This window comes from Papio anubis, chromosome 12 (genome assembly GCF_008728515.1).
Source record: "Papio anubis isolate 15944 chromosome 12, Panubis1.0, whole genome shotgun sequence".
Classification (NCBI taxonomy): domain Eukaryota; kingdom Metazoa; phylum Chordata; class Mammalia; order Primates; family Cercopithecidae; genus Papio; species Papio anubis.
The window spans coordinates 51,388,262-51,406,497 of record NC_044987.1 but is presented as its reverse complement, the minus strand read 5'-3'; the positions used below and the strand labels follow the sequence as shown (position 1 = coordinate 51,406,497).

Below are 18,236 nucleotides of genomic sequence, written 5' to 3'. Positions count from 1 at the left end.
GGACTTTTGGCTATGTTGCCTGTAACTGCCTCTTCATATGATGACAATGGTTGTATAATATTTTCAATAGAGAGAATATAAAATTCTCTTACCTTTAGCATGAGTGATTGATTTTTTAAATTATGTGTTTTTCCTTTAGCATGGGTGATTAATAGTTTAAGAAAGTGTTCCTCAGCTTCACAATTTGTAATTGGCTGTGCCATATAAATTTTTAGAATGGTTGTTATATGTGGGAAGAACTCTATCAATTCTTTCATATTTGAACAGTAAGATTTCACTGTATTTCAAATTTTCTTATGCAGTGGCTAGTCTTAAATCATTCTTGAGTTGATTACACTCATTAACTAGTTTGTTGTTGATGTTCTTGCCATAGTGACGTATTGTGAGCATTATAGATACGAATTTTGCACCAAATCAGCAAGAAATTGAAATCACTTCTGACGTGTGCATATGATTTACTCCTCTTCAGTAAATGGATTACCAAGTAATCCAAGAGCCTACTAATTATTTCTATTTGCAATTTATCTTTTCCTTTAATGAATTACTGTGCTGGGGACGATGTGAAGAATTTTTTGTTACAACTCACTTCTTAAAGTCAGATCTTTTCTTATTTTTATCTCTTATTAATTGCTTTTCTTTAATATTCCATTACTTTTATCTGAATTTTCTCTCTGTTCTTTAATAGCTAAATTTAAAGTGTCAAAGAAGGTCCAAATCAAAAATCCATAATTTCTCATTTTTCTAATTAAAACATTCCATAATGTCTTTTGGAAATTCAATTTAAATGCTGTATTCAAGCTTTATCAACTAAGCTGTTCCCATGAAAACAAAACAGAGAAAATATAAAGTATGTTTAAAATTGTATATGCTTTTAAAAATTACCAAGTGTGTCCTGACAGGAATGAAATTCAATTTTGACAAAGCATCAATAAGCACTAAATTCTCTGCTTACAGTTTTACACATCAGAATGGATTAGAAGAAATTTCTATAGACTAGTTTCTGACTCCACACACATTTCAAGCCTTGTTTCTCCCCTCTGCTCACATTTTCCCTGAACCAGGCACCCCGAACAGACTCTATTACAGTACAACCTCTGACCTTGCATCGTGTTTTCACAGCTGCACAGTGGGCATAGTATTATTCCTGGAAATCATTCTTATACCAGAACAGTTAGCAATAACTCCACATGAAAGAGACAGAAAACCACGACAATGCAACAACTACACTCAGACTAATTGTATCCCCACTCAGCTTCCCTTAGCTGGGTCCCCAAAATGTCCATGCTTCCCCAACACCACCCAACACAGAGTAAAATGTGATGGAGGGGAAGTTGACAAGGAAAGAGGCAGCACTCCTGACCAATTTCATGCAGTTGAAAATATCTTACTTTTGCAAATTTCACAAAACATAACCATAAGAACACATTGCCAGGGGAGTCCCCTTCCACAGCGCCCCCCCCGCCCGGCCCGCTGCCACTTCCTCACATCCACACCTTGGACCTTGGAAAGGGCCTACGCAAATGAAGATCCCTGAAGCTAGAGCTTCATTGGCTTCATGGTAAATCTGTCTCTGATTTTCATTGTTCACTTGATTAACCACAACTATATTCGTTAAGGTAACCCTAACTGCTATGACAAACTAACAAACACAAAGATGCATAATAACTCAAAGACACTTAGAGGTTTACTTCTTGCTATGAAAAGTCCAAAAGAGGAGTTCCTCATGGACAGGTAGCTCTCCTCCAAGGTGACTTGAAGACCCAGATTCCTTGCATCTTGTGGTTCCATCTTCAACACATGAATTCCAAAACTGCTGTGCTCATCTGCATCACACCACAAAAGGAGAAATGGCTTGGAGATTTCTATGTAGAGAGTTCTAGGGACCAGACTCACAAGTGATGTGTGTCACTTCCGCTCACATTCCATTACCTAAGACTCAGTCACAGGCAGGGTGTGGTAATCCCAGCACTTTGGGAGGTGGAGGCGGGAGACTCACTTGAGATCAGGAGTTCAAGACCAGCCTGGCCAATGCGGTGAAACCCTGTCTCTACTAAAAATACGAATAATAAGCCAGGCATGGTGGCAGGTGCCTGTAATCCCAGCTACTCAGGAGGCTGCGGCAGGAGAATCGCTGGAAGCTGGGAGGCGGAGGTTGCAGTGAGCCGAGATTATGACACTGCACGCCAGCCTGGGCGACAAGAGTGAGACTCCGTCTCAAAAAAAAAAAAAGTCTCAGTCACATGGACACAACTAGCTGCAAGCCAGGAGCTGAGAAAGGAAACCAAGGCTTTGTAGCAGCTCAAGTCTGTAGAGGTTCCCAGTTTTCCTCCAATATCACTCTGAAGTCCAGGGTTACAAGCCTTACATCAATCCTTTTCTGTGGTTGCCAGGGCAGGCACAAATTTAGGAGAGGAAAAAATAAAATCCCTTTCCATTATCTCTATTCCAATGAAGCTACTGGCAAAAGCCAGCATCGTTTGTATGTGCCACCACTAGATGGCTCTTTAGGCCTTTGGATTCCCCAAGTTTTTGCTCTGAGGTGCTTTTCAGTCAAGCAGTTTGAAAGGATTTTCCAGTCATCGGAGCAGAGATATAAATGGCCCTATTCTTCCTAGCCTCACGCAAAGAATGGACCTGGGCCTGCCTCCACTTCGGGAAGATTGGCAACCAAGATAAAAGAGAAGTCAGTGCTGTTAAACAGAGCATGAGGAAGTCCATTGGAAGCAGAGACACTGAGCCCAGAAGGCTTGGCCAGATGAGCAGCTCTGCTCAGAATGCTCAGTGGAATGTAACCTCACAGTACCTGTTTTCTCATCTGTTAAATGGAGAATATACTGCTACTTTAATTTAATACGGGTGTCCTGCTTTTCCAAGTGCCTTTACAAACACCCTCTACTTTTGTTCCCATAACATCCCAGTGAGGTCAGCATTAGGCATTATGGGTCCCACTTTGCAGATGGGGAACTAAGGGACTAAAATGTCAAATAACTTGCCCAGTAAGGTCATGAGGCAAGTTATCCTTTTCATTGTTTCATGCTTTGCATTTTATAAAACACTGCCAATGCTTTGGCTTCCTCATTCCTCACTACAGCCTATGAAAGCAAGACAACTATTGCCATCACTATCTTCATTCTGCAGACGGGGAAAAAAAGCTAAAATCTAGTGAGGTTGGAGCAATCTGTTCATCTTGGCAGCATTCATGCTATAACTCTCCTTTCCAGATTTCTCCGTTAAAATTAGCTTTTCAGTCTTAACACCAGTTACTTTTCTGGAACAAAAGGGCCAATTCTCTCCACTTATGGTCACATACAAAGTATAAATATTTAAATTCTTTTTAAATTTAGAAAAGTCTTCTTTTCTCTCTTTTATAGTTTCTTTAAACATAAAACCATAATTTTAGCCAATGTCAAGATCAGCTCTGCCTTTTGCATGCTTTCGTTGTACATTTTGTCAACTATGTGAATAAAGAGAATAGAAACATAAAGGCATTCACGGAGACTGAGGAGCAAGCAGGTAAGAGAATGTGTGGCCAGTCCTTGGCACCTCTGCGAGAAGCATCTGGACAGAGCAGTGGCTTCCAACTGCACTCACCCCAGGCCCAGCTGCATCAGTCACATCTGTGAGTCTGGGGCAGTACTGGGCTGTTTTTCAAGCCCTTCTCTTGCCCCAGGAGATTCAGATGCACAGGCAGGACTGAGGACAATTCTATTCTCCAAAATAAGATGCAGCACTAGAAGTCCACGGTTTGCTTTTCTGTTTGAAACCTGCCTCTTGGCATAAGGAAAATGAAAATCTCACTCAGAGGAAATATCAAAGTGACTTAAAAGTCAGCTACAAGTATTACACACAGAGTCAAATACAGCTAAATAAATAACAGGACTTGGATCTGCCTCAGACTCCAGACGAAACGGAAATAAATTCATAGCTAAAGGGGAGATTTTATTCTCCAACCATTGGATTTTCAGATCCTACTGACATTTACTAAGGCCTTGCGCTGGCAAATGCTATGCTGGAGGCTGTTTGTATTGCAGTTCATCTTCACAACCACAATGTGGAAACATCATGTGTCCCCATTCTAGAGATGAGAACGAACACTGATACTCAGAAATGATGATGTGACTGTCCTATATAGCACTAGTGAGCATCAGCATTGGTTACATCCAGGTCTTAGAAATAACAGTATCTACCAGTACCTGGGAGCCTGCCATATGCCTGCTCTCAGCAGTAGCTACCTACCTGATTTCTAATTCTCACACCAACCCTGAAAAGCAGGGAATATTGTTATTCCCACTTTCCAGATGAGAAAACTGATGCTTGGAAAGGTATAGTAAGTCTACCAAATGGCATCAGTAAGAAAAGGCAGAAGTGAAATTTAAACCGGTTCAGGCTGGGCCAGTGACCTCTGTGCCAATTCCAGGTCCAAGGTGGCTGTTGTAGCTGTTGCTGTTGTGGTGTTGTTTCACTACCTTTTACTGTCATTCAACTTACTCTCAGCAGTTGGTGTGTAACCTGTAGGAACGGGTAGGAACAAAGGTAAGGTCCTCCCAGCTGAACGGTGGCCCTGCTCAGGAAAAGGATAATAAAGTCATGCTGCAGGGCTTCCTGTTTTCTCATGCCATTGTGTGGACAAGAATGGCTTTTCTTACGATGTTCTGCAGCAACCCATGACCCAGACCTGTGCCAATGTGATTCAGATTCCATCCAAGTTCTGGGCTACTGTTCAAATATGTCCTGAGTTCCTCTGGGCCACTTTATCCCCTGCCACGCATTGAAATCCTGTTGCTATGGGCAAAATTGATTAAGAGATCGGATTCTGAGCAGCACTCTGCACCCAGATCTTGGGGGCCCTGGCACTCACATAGCACAAAGCTGACCACCCACCACTGGGTCCTCGGAGGGAGGCCCGATCCCCTCCAGGAGAAGAACCAGACACTCCAAACATGCTGGGAAGATGCACCATTCCTGCCAGGCTGCTGCGAGTCCTTTGTGTGGGGTATTGTTTTGTCTTCTGGGGTAAAGGCTCACTCTGTCATTGCTCCTTTACAAACCAGCTCATCTGAAGGGGCCAGTTAGTCACGGATTCCGGGTCATTGTGGAGGGGTAGGATGTTTTCAATGCCAGTGGTTCCAGCACCTTTTAAATCCTGAGACGAAAATCCCAGGGCACCCAGAGCTCTTCCTCATTGGATGCAAAGGAGGGACCAGGAAGTTCAAGGCTCTTTTTCAGCTCTCTACTGAGGCTTCTTATAACTACCATTGAAAGAGGGTCTTTGTATAATGTTGGAGGCTTTACATATGACACCTAACACACCCACAACCCTGTGCCATATCATTATTGCCATCTTGCAAGAGAGGAAGTTAAAGCTCTGGTTTAGTAATTTGCCCAAAGGCATACAGCTAAAAGGGAAAAGCAGCAATTAACAGTAAGCTCTGTCTCACTCCGATGACGCCAAAGATACCCCCAACCTTCAAACCTCTTTTCCAATGTTGCCAGGACCCACCAACAGCAGCCACTACTAGACAGTAGAGAGCTTTCGTTTAGTAAGAAAATTTACCAGCTAGAATCATATAGGCAGGAACAGGAAGTAAATTGTGAACACTGACAGGGTCTCCCTTAGAGTCAAGGAGCCCCATGATCAAGGGAAAGGATTTAAAAGAAAAAAACTGATGACCCAAGTATATCGCAGACAAAGAAGAGAAGTGCTGAAGGTGCTGGGTCCCAGAGGCACAGGTGCCAAAACCAGCCCTGACCCAGTGCTCCCAGGGCCTAGCCCCAAAGGAGGAGATCATCTTCCCACAATGCACATGGGGCCTCTGCAGCAAATGGGAGCTGCTGGCACCACCAAGTCTGTTCTGGGTAACCACCAGTTTTCAGTGGTAACTCTCAGGGCCACCACCAGCTTTATAGTGTCTTTGTGCAAATTTGTTTTCAGAAAGCCTTCCCCTTCCTTGGATGCACAGCTTGGTGACACTAGAGCAAGCATGAGCTGGACTCTAGTTTCCACTCATCTCCTTGGCCATGCATGCTTGCACAGTGATGATCTGTACAATCCTCTGGTGCATGACAAACAATGACAGTAGCAGATTTATCAGACACCAGTCCTAGACTCACTTGAATAACAAAGCCAACCTGAATCCCCTGTTTGGACTTATCTTTTAGACTGGATAAACCTCTAGGGTTATGGCATACACTGAGGAGAGGGGAAGACTGTAGGGAGAGATACCAAGGCTCTATACAAAAAAGGCAGGTAGGTGCTTGAGCAGTTATATGAACGTAAAAGAAACCTAGTCATAGCTGCCCCCAGATTGTTGAGTTGTTTGCACAAGTTATACTACCTCTCCTGTTCCAAGTCCCTGCTCACTGCATGCTATTCTCATTTGCATGCCATCTGTTTAGGTAGATCCTAGGGTCTTTCCTGGTCAGGAGTGAACTGATTATGTTTCTCACCGTATGTTAGCAAGAGGACTTACAGTTTATAAACTGTAATCTCTTCTGAATTTGGACAGTGTGAGTCAATCCTCAAGCATTGGATCTGTTTTATGGCACTGACTAAATAAATGCCAGATGGAAAACGGGTTTTAACCTAGGCATATGGTAGTAAATAGAACTGAATTCATGCTCTGAAGGCAAGAGTGCCCTGTTGAATTAACAATGTCTGGCATGACTACAGGAGTAAGGAGTAGTTCCTGCCATATATTTGCCAACCCTGGACCATGTCAAATTTCTGCAAATGCCTATTAGTCCTTTCCCCATAGCACATATGCCCACTCTCTTGTACTTTTATCACACACCATGTCCATTTCCTTGCCCATCTTTCCAATTGTGATATCCCCAGCACTTAGCACCATACCTGGCTTAATAAAAACGTGTGAAATGAAGGAAAGATAGCATCACTCATTGGAGCATCTCACAGAGTTATGAGCTTCTCCTTGTTCCCCTAGGACCTAATTTATGCCCTGAGTCCAGCATGTATCACACAGTGCTATAATTATATGTTGGTTGTCTCTCTGTCCCACAAAGTTAGGTACCACTCAAAGTTAGGACCTGTATTATGTTCATCTCTGCATCTTCACACCTTATGCATGATGGGCACAAAAGAGAAGCTCTATAAAGTTATTTGAATAAACAATTAAATTAATGTTTTATAAATGAATTCCCTCACCCAGGCAGTTTCCCTCACCAGAAATGCCTCCTCTGTCCAAGTTGTTCACCAAATTCTATGCATTCTTCCAGTCCCTGCTTCCACCAGAGAATGCACTCTGACTTCACATGCCATAACCCAGCGGCCTTGGCCACACAAGCGTGATGGAAATGGCATGTGGGCACACAGATTATTTAGTTTTGTTGAGAGGTCTTTCCATTAAGATAGGCTGACATTTCTTTATTACTATTTCCTACCTTGAGAAAAATAATGTTAGTTTTATACTGTTGCCAAACAAATAGAACCATGACTCATGTAGCTAATTTTGTGTGTTTTTAACAATGCCAGCAATTTCTGACTTTAACAAATACTCCTTCTGAGAAATGAAAGATGGGGTCTTTTGTGAGGTGGATGTTATAAAGAAACCCAAACAAGACTAAAGATATGATTAAGGCTGGGAGCCTGAAAAGCTAATTAGTCACAAGGTCCTAGAGGCAAGTGGGACTTGGGCCTGTTTTAAGCTGGACTGGAACATGCATTTGCAAAGGGGAGGGGCAGGGGAGGCACTCAGAGTTGTTAGACCCCATGAAAGGGAATCACGTGAGAGGCAGTACTCTAGTTCCAAGGCATGTTTGATTCCCTTGCAGCAGTATCCTGAGTTCACAGTGAATTTGGCAGCAAGAAAGGACAGGATCTTGCCGATAGCAAAGACAACTGTCCATTCATGTGACAAATATTTTAGTTCCTGCATGTCAGACACGAGTAGTCCCTGGGGGTACAATAGTAAACAGGAGGCACACAGTGCCTGCACTCACAAGTTTGAACCCTAGGGAAGAAGAAGGGTTCCAGGCCCCAGCTAAGTGATCCCAGGAGAGCTCCAGATTCAGGTGAACCTACCGGAAACCAAGGCAGTAGCCGTGTCATACACAGCTCACATAAAGGGTGAAGGGGAAAATTGCACCATCTCGAGCACACAGTTGCTTGCCAGCTTTCCCCCGACCACCGCTGGATACCAAGGTGGCCTTTAGACTCACCTCTTAATGAGGAACAGATTCCCCATGCACTGTTAGGACAGGCTCTTACTGGCCAGGTGCTGAGTATTTGCAGCTGAGTGGAGTTGGACGTGATAAGGTTCGACAGTAGCCTCAGAGAGCTTAACAAGTAGCTAGATTCAAACTCTGCCAGATGTGCCTCATTATTACCTAAGCCTGGGCAGGAATGGAATTGCTCATTTGGCTCTCCAGCATTCTTGCTGCCAAGAGTCCACCCCTCAAATTGCCGGCAGCTTTTAGAGGTTTTGTTACATCTGTACAGAGCCCCTTTCCCAGTATTCTCTAAAATAAAACAAATGTGATTAAGGTTACATAGGTCCTTTTTAAGCACAAGAAGCCTTGTGTGGCATAATAAATAGGATTAATTTGTATTTGTGTTGATCGTCACTATTTGTTGTATTTTTAATTGCATAGGACTGCTATAAGAACACAAAAACTGAGTGGCTTACAATAATATAAATTTGCTGTCTCACAGGTCTAGAGACAAGAAGTCCAAAATCAAGGTGTCAGCAGGACCAACAGTTCTCTGAGAGCTCTAGAGGCAATTCCTTCCTTGGCTTTTCCAGCTTCAGGTGGTCGCCAGCAATCCTGGGCATACCTTGGCTTGTAGATGCATTACCCCAGTCACATGGCTGTCTTCTCCCTGTGTGTCTTCACACTGTCTTCCCTTTGTGTATGTGTCTAAATTTTCCCTGTCTATAAGGATGCCAATCATATTGGATTATCGCCCACCCTACTGACTTCATTTTAACTTGATTACCTCTGTAAAGACCCCATTTCCAAATAAGGTCATATTGTGAGATACTGGGAGTTAAGACCTCATCTATCTTTGGGGGGGGGCCCACAATTCAACCCACAACATTTATTAGAGGTAATAAATGGATCTTGAGCCCTGTGCCAGGAACGTAGCCACATATTCATTCATTCATTCTATCTCTCACTATCATCACAATCTATGGAAAAATAAATATGATTTTTTTCAACTTAAATGTTTCTAGAATCATCACCTTTTGAAAGTGGAAAGAAAGATGCCCATGCCATTCATTTAGCAATTAAACTCTCTAGACTCTCTAGTATTTTGTGACATCTCTTGGATTATTTTCTTACAGTTTCTTTTTTTTTTTTTCTTTTTTGAGACAGAGTCTCACTGTGTCACACATGCTGGAGTACAGTGGGATTCACTGCAACCTCCGCCTCCCAGGTTCAAGCGATTCTCATGTCTCAGCCTCCCAAGTAGCTGGAATTACAGGCACGTGCCACCACGCCCAGATAATTTTTGCATTTTTAGTAGAGATGGGGTTTCGTCTTGTTGGCCAGGCTGCTCTCAAACTCCTCATCTCAAGTGATCCACTCGCGTCGGCCTCCCGAAGTGCTTTATATTGTTTCTTTACTCCCATATTGACACTGAACATTTCATATATCTGTATCTTAACTGCCCAACTCAATTTTAGATTCACTGAGGGAAGGGCTTCTAGTGGTTCCTCTCACAGAGGAACATTCTGATCACACTTTATGGGCAGAACAAATGATCAAAGCATGTCACCAACATCCTCTATGCTTTCCATAACATGCGCTGCTTCAAGAAAAATAACTCTGCCCTTTGGCTTGATAAAAATGCTGGTATGGTTATTTTTGCCATATACATAATTCCTGCTGCAATTAAGGTTCCCACACAAAAAGGGGTCTCTTTGTATAATAGGTCCTTAACAAATGGGAGCATATGATTATATGACCATTTGACATTTGGGGTGAAGCTCAAGTGACAACGTGAGTGGAAAGTCCCTTATTTAATTCTAAAGTTCCGTAAAATTCATCCCGTCATTATGGGTTACACATTACTATTGCCAGATTCCAAAAAGTGATAAGAAAGCAGAGGCAAGTACTTGCCTCCGGTATAGGAGGCAGAGGACTAACAAATGACTACTATAACAGTGTGATTAACTGCTATCAGAGCCTGGGGTCTTTTAGAACGATAGAAGATTCCAAAGTAAAGGTGCTTAATTGATTCCGGGAGCTTAAAAAAGCAGGTGACACTTGGGCTAAGAATGAGAGGCTCAGTAAAAATTAGCAAGCAGAGAAAGTCTAGGAGTCCATTCCAGGCATAAGTAGAACAGGAGTGAATTTATGAAGGTAGCATGGGTATTGAGCATTAAAGCACCTACAATTAGTACAAAATTTCTGGAACACAGGCACTATTAGGAGAGTGGTGCATGAGAAAAAAAGAGGCTGGCAAAAGCCACATTTCTAGGCAAAGTCTTTACCCTAGTCGTAACAGGGAGCCATTGAAGGATTTTAACCAAAGAAGTGAAGACACCAGAATTGCTTTTTAGAAATATTACCTCAGTAGCAATGGGAAGGATGGTTGAGAGGATTGTGAGCCTAGAGACAGGAGGTCATTAGGCAATCATGGTACTTGATTAGGTGAGGGGTGATGAAGGCCCAAACTAAGGAAGTGGCATTGTAAAGGAGTAGAGGAGACAGATGAGAGTTGCTTAGAACAGTGTCTTTCAAACTGCAGACCCAACCTATCAGTAAGCCATGAAATCAATTTAATGAATAATAGTCAGGTTTTATTAAGAAATAGAACAGAAACTATCAGTGTAACATATAGCTTCTTAGAAAGAATCTGGGCTCTGTAAAAATTTTTCAATTATATATCAAAACATAATTGAATATTAATATAGATTATAATATAATAATATTTCCACTATTCAATATGGGGATGTTTGTCTGAATATTGATTTATATATATATGGTTATTAATATATTGACACATAATGTCCAGTGAAGTTTTTCTGAAGGTCATGGATAAAATATTTAAAACACACTGGCATAGAAGGTAATATGAAATAGGTCTTGGTAGCTATTTGAACAGAATGGGACAGGCTAAAAGAGTATGGTGAGGTTGACTGTGGCTAATCAGTCTGTGCATGTGTTCGATTTTGGGCACAAAGTTTGAGGAGTGTATGAGCCCCCAAGAGACTCTATCTAGGAAATAGGCAAGTAATGGGTCTGGGACAGAAGAAAGAAGCCAAGGTTGCAGGTATAGATTTGAGGGTCATCGAAACATTAAGAATAACTAATGCCTTGGGAAAAGACACTAACACCCAGAAAGAATGTATGGAGGGCAAAGAATACAGGACAGAAGTGAGGGAACCCTGGGTCACACCAACGTATAAGGTCACACCAATGAGGAAGAAGGCATGGCCAGGAAGTTAGGAGGAAAACTAAAAGAAAATGAGATACCAAAAACCCAAAGAGGAGAGTTTTAGGAAGACAGAGCCCAACTGTTTAAATGTGGCGTAGAAGTAAACAACAAAACTGAAGGCTGAAGACCCCGTGTTTGGTAATTGAAGCTTCCATGAGAGAAATTCCTGGGAAATGGTAGGGCAGAGATGGCATTTGCCTAGAACTAAGGTAACATGGGTATTGAGCATTAAAGCACCTACAATTACTACAAAATTTCTGGAACACAGATACTATTAGGAGAGTGGTACATGAGAAAAAACAGGCTGGCAAAAGCCACATTTCTAAGCAAAGTCTTTACCCTAGACGTAACAGGGAGCCATTGAAGGATTTTAACCAAAGAAGTGAAAACACCAGAACTGCTTTTTAGAAATGTTACCTCAGTGAGCAATGGGAAGGATGGTTCCACATAACTAATTTCTTGTTATGTGGAACTTCAATGCTAAAACTGGAACAGTCTCAAGCAAACTGCAATGGTTGGTCACCCTAAGACTCAGAATAGTTAAGGTTTACATAGCAGGTGAGGTAGAAGCAAAAAGTGTAGCTTCTTTTTCAGAGAGTTGACTCTTCTGAGAAGATGACAGAGAAATACATAGGGAGGGAAATAGGGCTGAGAGAGCTTTTGTTCTTTCTTTCAAAAATTACTCTAAAAGTTTACTTCTAGCATGAGAGAAAAAAGTGGGGAGCAGGAATGAGGCTGAAGATATGGCTAATAAGGAGAAGATGGAGCAACAGCTTGTCCTCATGAGGCAGGAGGGGCAGGATCCTGAGCCATGAGGGCAAGAGAAGGTCCTGCTTGCTGGAGAGAGAAATTGTGTGGAAAAGTGGGGTGGGAAATGGAGGGGTGTCACAACACATGGTCTCCATCTTGTCGGGACCTGGGAGTGAGAGAAGGGATAGGGTGGAGGCTTGAATGGAGATAGGCAAAGGTTTGGGACATGAGAAGGATACAGAAAGACACTAAAACACATTCCAGGTACCAAGGAACACCCAGCTGAGATGGAGGATCATGACTATGAGGCATGCAAGTATAATTACTATTACCAGGTTAGGATACCCAGCCTGTCCAAAGCCATGCAACTACATGCATATTACAGCATATTTCTAGTCTTGAAAAATACCTACCATTGCACTTAAAAAGAATTCTCGGCCAGGCATGATGGCTCATGCCTGCAATCCCAGCACTTTGGGAGGCGGAGGCAGGCAGATCAATTGAGGTCAGGAGTTCAAGACCAGCCAGGCCAACATGGTGAAACCCCGTCTCTACTAAAAATACAAAACTTAGCCGAGCGTGGCAGTGGGTGCCTGTAATCCCAGCTACTCAGGAGGCTGAGGCAGGAGAATTGCTTGAACCTGGGAGGTGGAGGTTGCAGTGAGCTGAGATCACGCCACTGCACTCCAGCCTGGGTGACAGAGTGAGACACCGCCTAAAAAAAAAAAAAAGAATCCTCTATGGTCAGGGATGTGGCTAAGCAAGAGATTAAAAAAATTATAACAGGCTTCAGCAGAAATTGATATAACAGAGGAAACAGTAAGTTCAGTCCTTAGCAAAACGATTACTAATGGGCACTACTTACTGTACTACAGTAAGTGGCATGTCAGACACATTATGTGCCCAGACTGGAAGGCAAGTGGGGAGGAATAGGGCTACATAGGGGCCTGAGTAACAGGATGGATTGGAACCTTGACATAATGCCAAGCCTTGGCTGTCTGCTACTAGGTACTGTCCCCTTCCTCTTAGAGGATATTTATGTATACCCTATGCCAAATCACAATAATACTTTGTGATAGACTGTTATCCAGTTTTTCCAATGGGTAAACGATGCTTCAAATTTGGTTAAGTTACTGGTTCACTGCTGGTAAATCAGCAGAGATGAGATGCACCTAAGTTGATTTAGCCCCTTCCCTTGGCCTTTCTTATTTGTCACCTGTAACAATGAAGATAATGACAACGAAGCACAGGCCTCTGTAGGAATCAAAGGAAATCATGTATATGAAAGTGCCAGGCACCCTGCAGACACTTTATATATACATTTCTCTAGCATAGTGGTTCTCAACTGGCAGAAATTTTGCCTCCCAGGGAGACACGAGGTAATGGGGATATTTTTCTATTGTCACAACTAAGGCAGTGCTACTGACTTCAAGTGGGTAGAGGCCAGGGATGCTGCTACACATTCTACAATGCACAGGATAGCTCCCACAGCAAAGAATTATGACACCCAAAATGTCAATAGTACCGAGCTTGAAAAAATCTGCCACTAGCATAATACAGGGAACTGGGAACTACACACATGTACAAAGCACAGCAGAGCCTGGTAAGAAACAGGCAGGTCTTGGGATTAGGACACTGGTATGTCTGGATCTTGGATCCACTACTTGCTGTTGACAAGTTATTTATCTTACCTGAGCCTCAGGTTTCAAATAGGGATAATAACAGTACTGTATTAGTCTGTTCTCACACTGCTATAATGATACTACCTGAGACTGGGTAATTTATAAATGAAGGAGGTTTAATTGACTCACAGTTCCACATGGCTGGGGAGGCCTCAGGAAACTTACAATCATGGCAGAAGGTGAAGCAGCAGCAAGGCATGTCTTACATGGTGGCAGGAGAGAGAGATAGCAAGGAAGTGCCACACTTTATAACCATCAGATCTCATGAGAACTCCCTCACTGGGTTCTTGTTCATCAGAACAAGAACAGCATGGGGAAACCGCCCCCATGATCCAATCACCTCCCACCAGGACCTCCCTCGACATGTGGCAATTAGAATTAGAGATGATATTTGGGTAGGGACACAGAGCCAAACCATATCAAGCACCTACCTCATGGCAATATTAAGAGGCTCAGTGAGTTAGTGCTTAGCTTAAATGCCTGGGATGCCAAAACACACAATGTTGATATTATCATTAATGAAAGGTATAGCAAGCAAAACAGTAGGGGAGAGATAACTTATTTTACTACACTAGGTAAGAATGGAGAGGAAAATTAAGAAAGAAACATTACAATGACACTATAGTCTTAGTAACAGTCACAGGGTTATTAATGTTTTCCTACCATGCAAGTGTATCCTGGATTGTGTTCACAATAGTTTAGAAAAATTAAATCATTATTAAGTAATATTCTGTTAGCACAATGGAATTAATCACCTTTCACCACTTTGGAAGAGATTCAATAGACATTAGCTTTCTGGAGTTGCAAAAGTTCTTATCACCATTAACAGTACTCCCTGCTGTATTTCCTGTGGTGCTTTCTTAAGAAAGGCTTTATTCAGAAGAAAGTGACTTGGTGATAGCATTTAAAGTTGCATCCACCATTGGTTAATACTCATTTTTTTCCAGAAATTCTTTTCTGAAAATATCACAAGACTTTTGATGTGTGCAACCATGAATCTGGATTTTTACATCTATTGCAGTAACACTCGGTTTTCGACTAACTCACATCCAGGTATTCCTGCAATCAATCCTGGGTGCCTTGAAGCCAAGCAGCTCTCCTTTGCAGCATCATCTGAGCCTTTCGCTCAGATTTTCTGGGCGTTGCTCTCTTCATGCCTTTCTCTCGGCAGGTCTACAGCACCAAGGGTTCCTCTTTTCCCTCCAGCTGCTCACTTCCCACCAGTCTTTCCTCCCCACCCCTTAACCATCCTGATGGTGCCATGTGTCCTCTCTGCCACATTCATGACTGGTAAAAATATTTCTTTTTCCCCAAATCTTCCTCGGACAACAGATCATACTCCTCCCTGCAGAGTCCCTTCAGATTCCATTCATCAAACCTGCTATTCAGGGAATAGAGACTCCTTTGGAAACTTCACATCCTTCTCTGTGTCCTTCCGTGGGGACGGTGTGGGTATAAGGACTGAGGACACACAGCAAGGCAGAAACCAACAGAGGTGGAGGGGGAGCTGTGGAAGGAGAGAAGGAGGGATGGTAAAGAGGGTGTACAGCTTGTAAGGGAAAGGGCAATCACCAGGCAAGTAGATAGGCAAAAAACAAAAAAAAACAAAAAAAAAAACCCCAGCATAGGACTCACAACTCTGTTTCCATGTGTAGAAACCATTTGTGTACACACAGCAGAACCAATTAAGCACCGCCACAGCCTCAAGACACTTTATTTCCCCCTGAGCTACCCAACCAGCTGTGGAGTAGAAGAACATTACCGTCCTCACCCTCTTAGATCAGGAAACTGATACAAAGAGGTTACAATTTGCCCAATCTCTCCCTCCCAAAGTGGCTGGAAAATGGGGGAAAGACAGGAGAGAAATGGAACCCAGGTTTGCCAAATTTAAGTCTCCTACAAAAGAGATGAGCAAGAAAAGCTGGCCGAAAGAAATAGAGCAATGAGAGGCCAGGCAAAGAAAGAAGGAAAGTAAGCACTGGGACTGATAAGGGTGGAAGGAGATGGAAGCAAGAAGCGGGCAGGAAAAAAAAAAAAAAACACGTTAAAGTGTGACAGAAGAGAACCCTACCCAAGGACCAGCAAAGGAGGTCAGCAGCGGACCACCGGCCTCCGGCCTCAGCCACAGGCTCACCTAACAAAGCTAAGGGACCAGATGAAAAACCGTCCTGTAAGAAAACACCCAAATCAATAAGTCTCCGCTCCATTCTTTTCAATATACGCTTTAATTCAAAATGCACTCAAGGAGAGGGAAGGGAGGGACTAGGACACTGTTTAGAAGGGGCAATTACACTAAACACACTGACCTTCGCTGAAAAATAGAAAAGACAGGTGGCTACAGAAGCCAGCTCTTGCCCCTTCTGCCGTTCCCCACCCCATACCGTCTTGGTTTCTTGGCTCCTCTGGTCCAGTAAGAACCTACCAACGTGTTTGGTTTTGTTTTAACACGTGAGGTTGTGATTAAACAATCCCCAACTCCTCTTCATCTCTTTTTTCTGAAGTTGCTTTTATTAACTGAATTTTTTAAAATCCGGTTTCATCTCCATGTGTATTTTCCACCGTTCTTTAGATTTAGGAGAAACCCATGGAGGCGCGGCGCTCTCCACAGCCGTCTCTAATGGAGGGAAGGGTGCCTCCAAGTCAGTCCCGGTGCGCCCCCTCCTCCCCCGGCGCCCCTTCCCAAACCGCGTCGGGTCTCCAAAGGCTGGAATAAGCGTTGCGGCTGTAGCCCGCGCTGTAATCATAGGACACCTGATGGGGCGGCGGCGGCGGCGGGGGCAGGGCGCAGTCTGGAAAGAAAGGGGAGAAAGAGGCCAAATGGCCCGGACCGTCCTCCCCACCGGGAGAGTCCGCAGCGGCGGGGTACAGCGGGCGCAAGGGCTCGTTCAAGGTCAAGCCGCCGCGGGGGGCAGTCAGGGGGGGCTTTTTGGTCGGGGGGCAGCCCGGGACGCTCCAGGGCTCGGGGTACAGTAGGTTTCCCACCACTGCGGGCGCCGGGTCAAAGAGGCCGGACTCCAGCTCCGGGGGTCCCCGCAGTACGGAGGCTCCGGCGGGGAACACGTCGAGAGGCTCAGCGGCCAGCAAGACGGCCGCCTCGGTGCCGGCGCCGTAGTCGGGCCCCAGCAGCTCAAAGAACTCCACGGCCTCCGCGCCCTTCTCCAGGTCGCCCAAGCTCACGTCCGGCCCCGACGGGCCACACCCGCCGCCGCCTGCCCGGGACGGCTCCGTGAAGAAGGACGGAGGCAGATTGCGGGCCCGCAGTGGGACCTTCCTGGCCCCTGGGACCGCCGTGGCCCCCGCGGGGCCGGCCGCGTCCCCTCCGGCGCCCCCAGTGCCCGCACCTCCTAGCCCGGGCACCGGTGCAGCCACCGCACCCCCCGCCGGCTCGGCACCCCCGGGGACATGGCGTAGCGAGTCGAAGAGCGCGGCCAGACTTCGACTTTGCAAGCTGGCGGCCGCCGCGGCCTGAGACGCCTCCCGCCGGGGGACAGCCTTGCCGTGGGCCGGGGCCGCGACTGTCGGGGCGCTAGGGGCGGCCAGCGGCCGTTTGGCGGGCGTGTCAGCGGCGCTCGGGGAGGGCGGGCCGGGGGGCACGGCGCCCATGAGGCCGCTGCAGCGCTTGATCTGCTTCTGCAGGTACTTGCGGTGGTTCACCTTCCGCTTCGACTTGCCCGGCTTGTCCAGCGCCAGCTTGATGTTGCTGGACGCCGAGTCAATGAAGCTGAGTAGATCGCGGGTGGCCTCGCGCACGTCCCCTCCTTCGGCTCCCGACAGCAGCGCGCCCGCCGGAGCCCCGGTCTCATCGTCCTCGAAACAGCAGCCCTTGTCCAGGGCTCCGAAGGCGCCCCCTAGCCCGTCCGGGGAGCCCCCGAAGCCGAAGGGCACGAAAGGGTGCGTGCTGAGGAGCGCCGCCTGCACCGCCATCGCCGCGGCTCCCGGGCTGTCCGCAGCGCTACCCGTGCGCCCCCGCCGGCTCCTGCCCGCCGCCCAGGCCCGGCTCCCGCCCCGGCGCGGCGCGCGCGGCGCAGCCTACCAGCTCCGGGCCTGGCTTGCTGCGCGGCCTCCCAGGGGAGCTCATTAGGTCTTGTAAGCAAGGGGCGGAGGGAGGGAGCGCGCGGCGACCGCCCCGGTGGTGCAGGGGAGGGGCTTACTTAGCCTGGCTTGGAGGGGCGGGGGGTCGCTTTAGTTTTCTGAGCTTTCTCAAGCTCAACGCCTTAACCCCTTCGTTTCCCTTTGCTCCGCGGCGTTTCTTTTGACTCCTCCAACCGCAAGGGGTTAGGAAGAGATAGCTGGTCCTCAAACTCCAGCTCATGCCCGTGAGGCCGCTGCAGGGCTTGATATGCTTCTGCAGGTACTTGCGGTGGTGCCTTTCCTGAGGCAAGAAGGCAGGAGTCTAGAGACGT

General features: G+C 45.5%; 1 protein-coding gene across 1 annotated transcript; it reads right to left on the bottom strand.

Annotated features, from left to right (window-relative positions):
* Window positions 1-16,039: 16,039 nt before the first annotated feature.
* On the bottom strand, window positions 16,040-18,035 carry FAM181B (family with sequence similarity 181 member B). Its single transcript, XM_003910482.4, has one exon. The coding sequence runs from the start codon at window positions 17,755-17,757 to the stop codon at window positions 16,474-16,476; it is 1,284 nt and encodes a 427-aa protein (XP_003910531.3). The 5' UTR covers window positions 17,758-18,035; the 3' UTR covers window positions 16,040-16,473.
* Window positions 18,036-18,236: the final 201 nt, after the last annotated feature.

Coding starts and splice junctions, on each gene's coding strand:
- FAM181B (XM_003910482.4), bottom strand. CDS start 17,757: ATGGCGGTGCAGGCGGCGCTCCTCAGCACGCACCCTTTCGTGCCCTTC.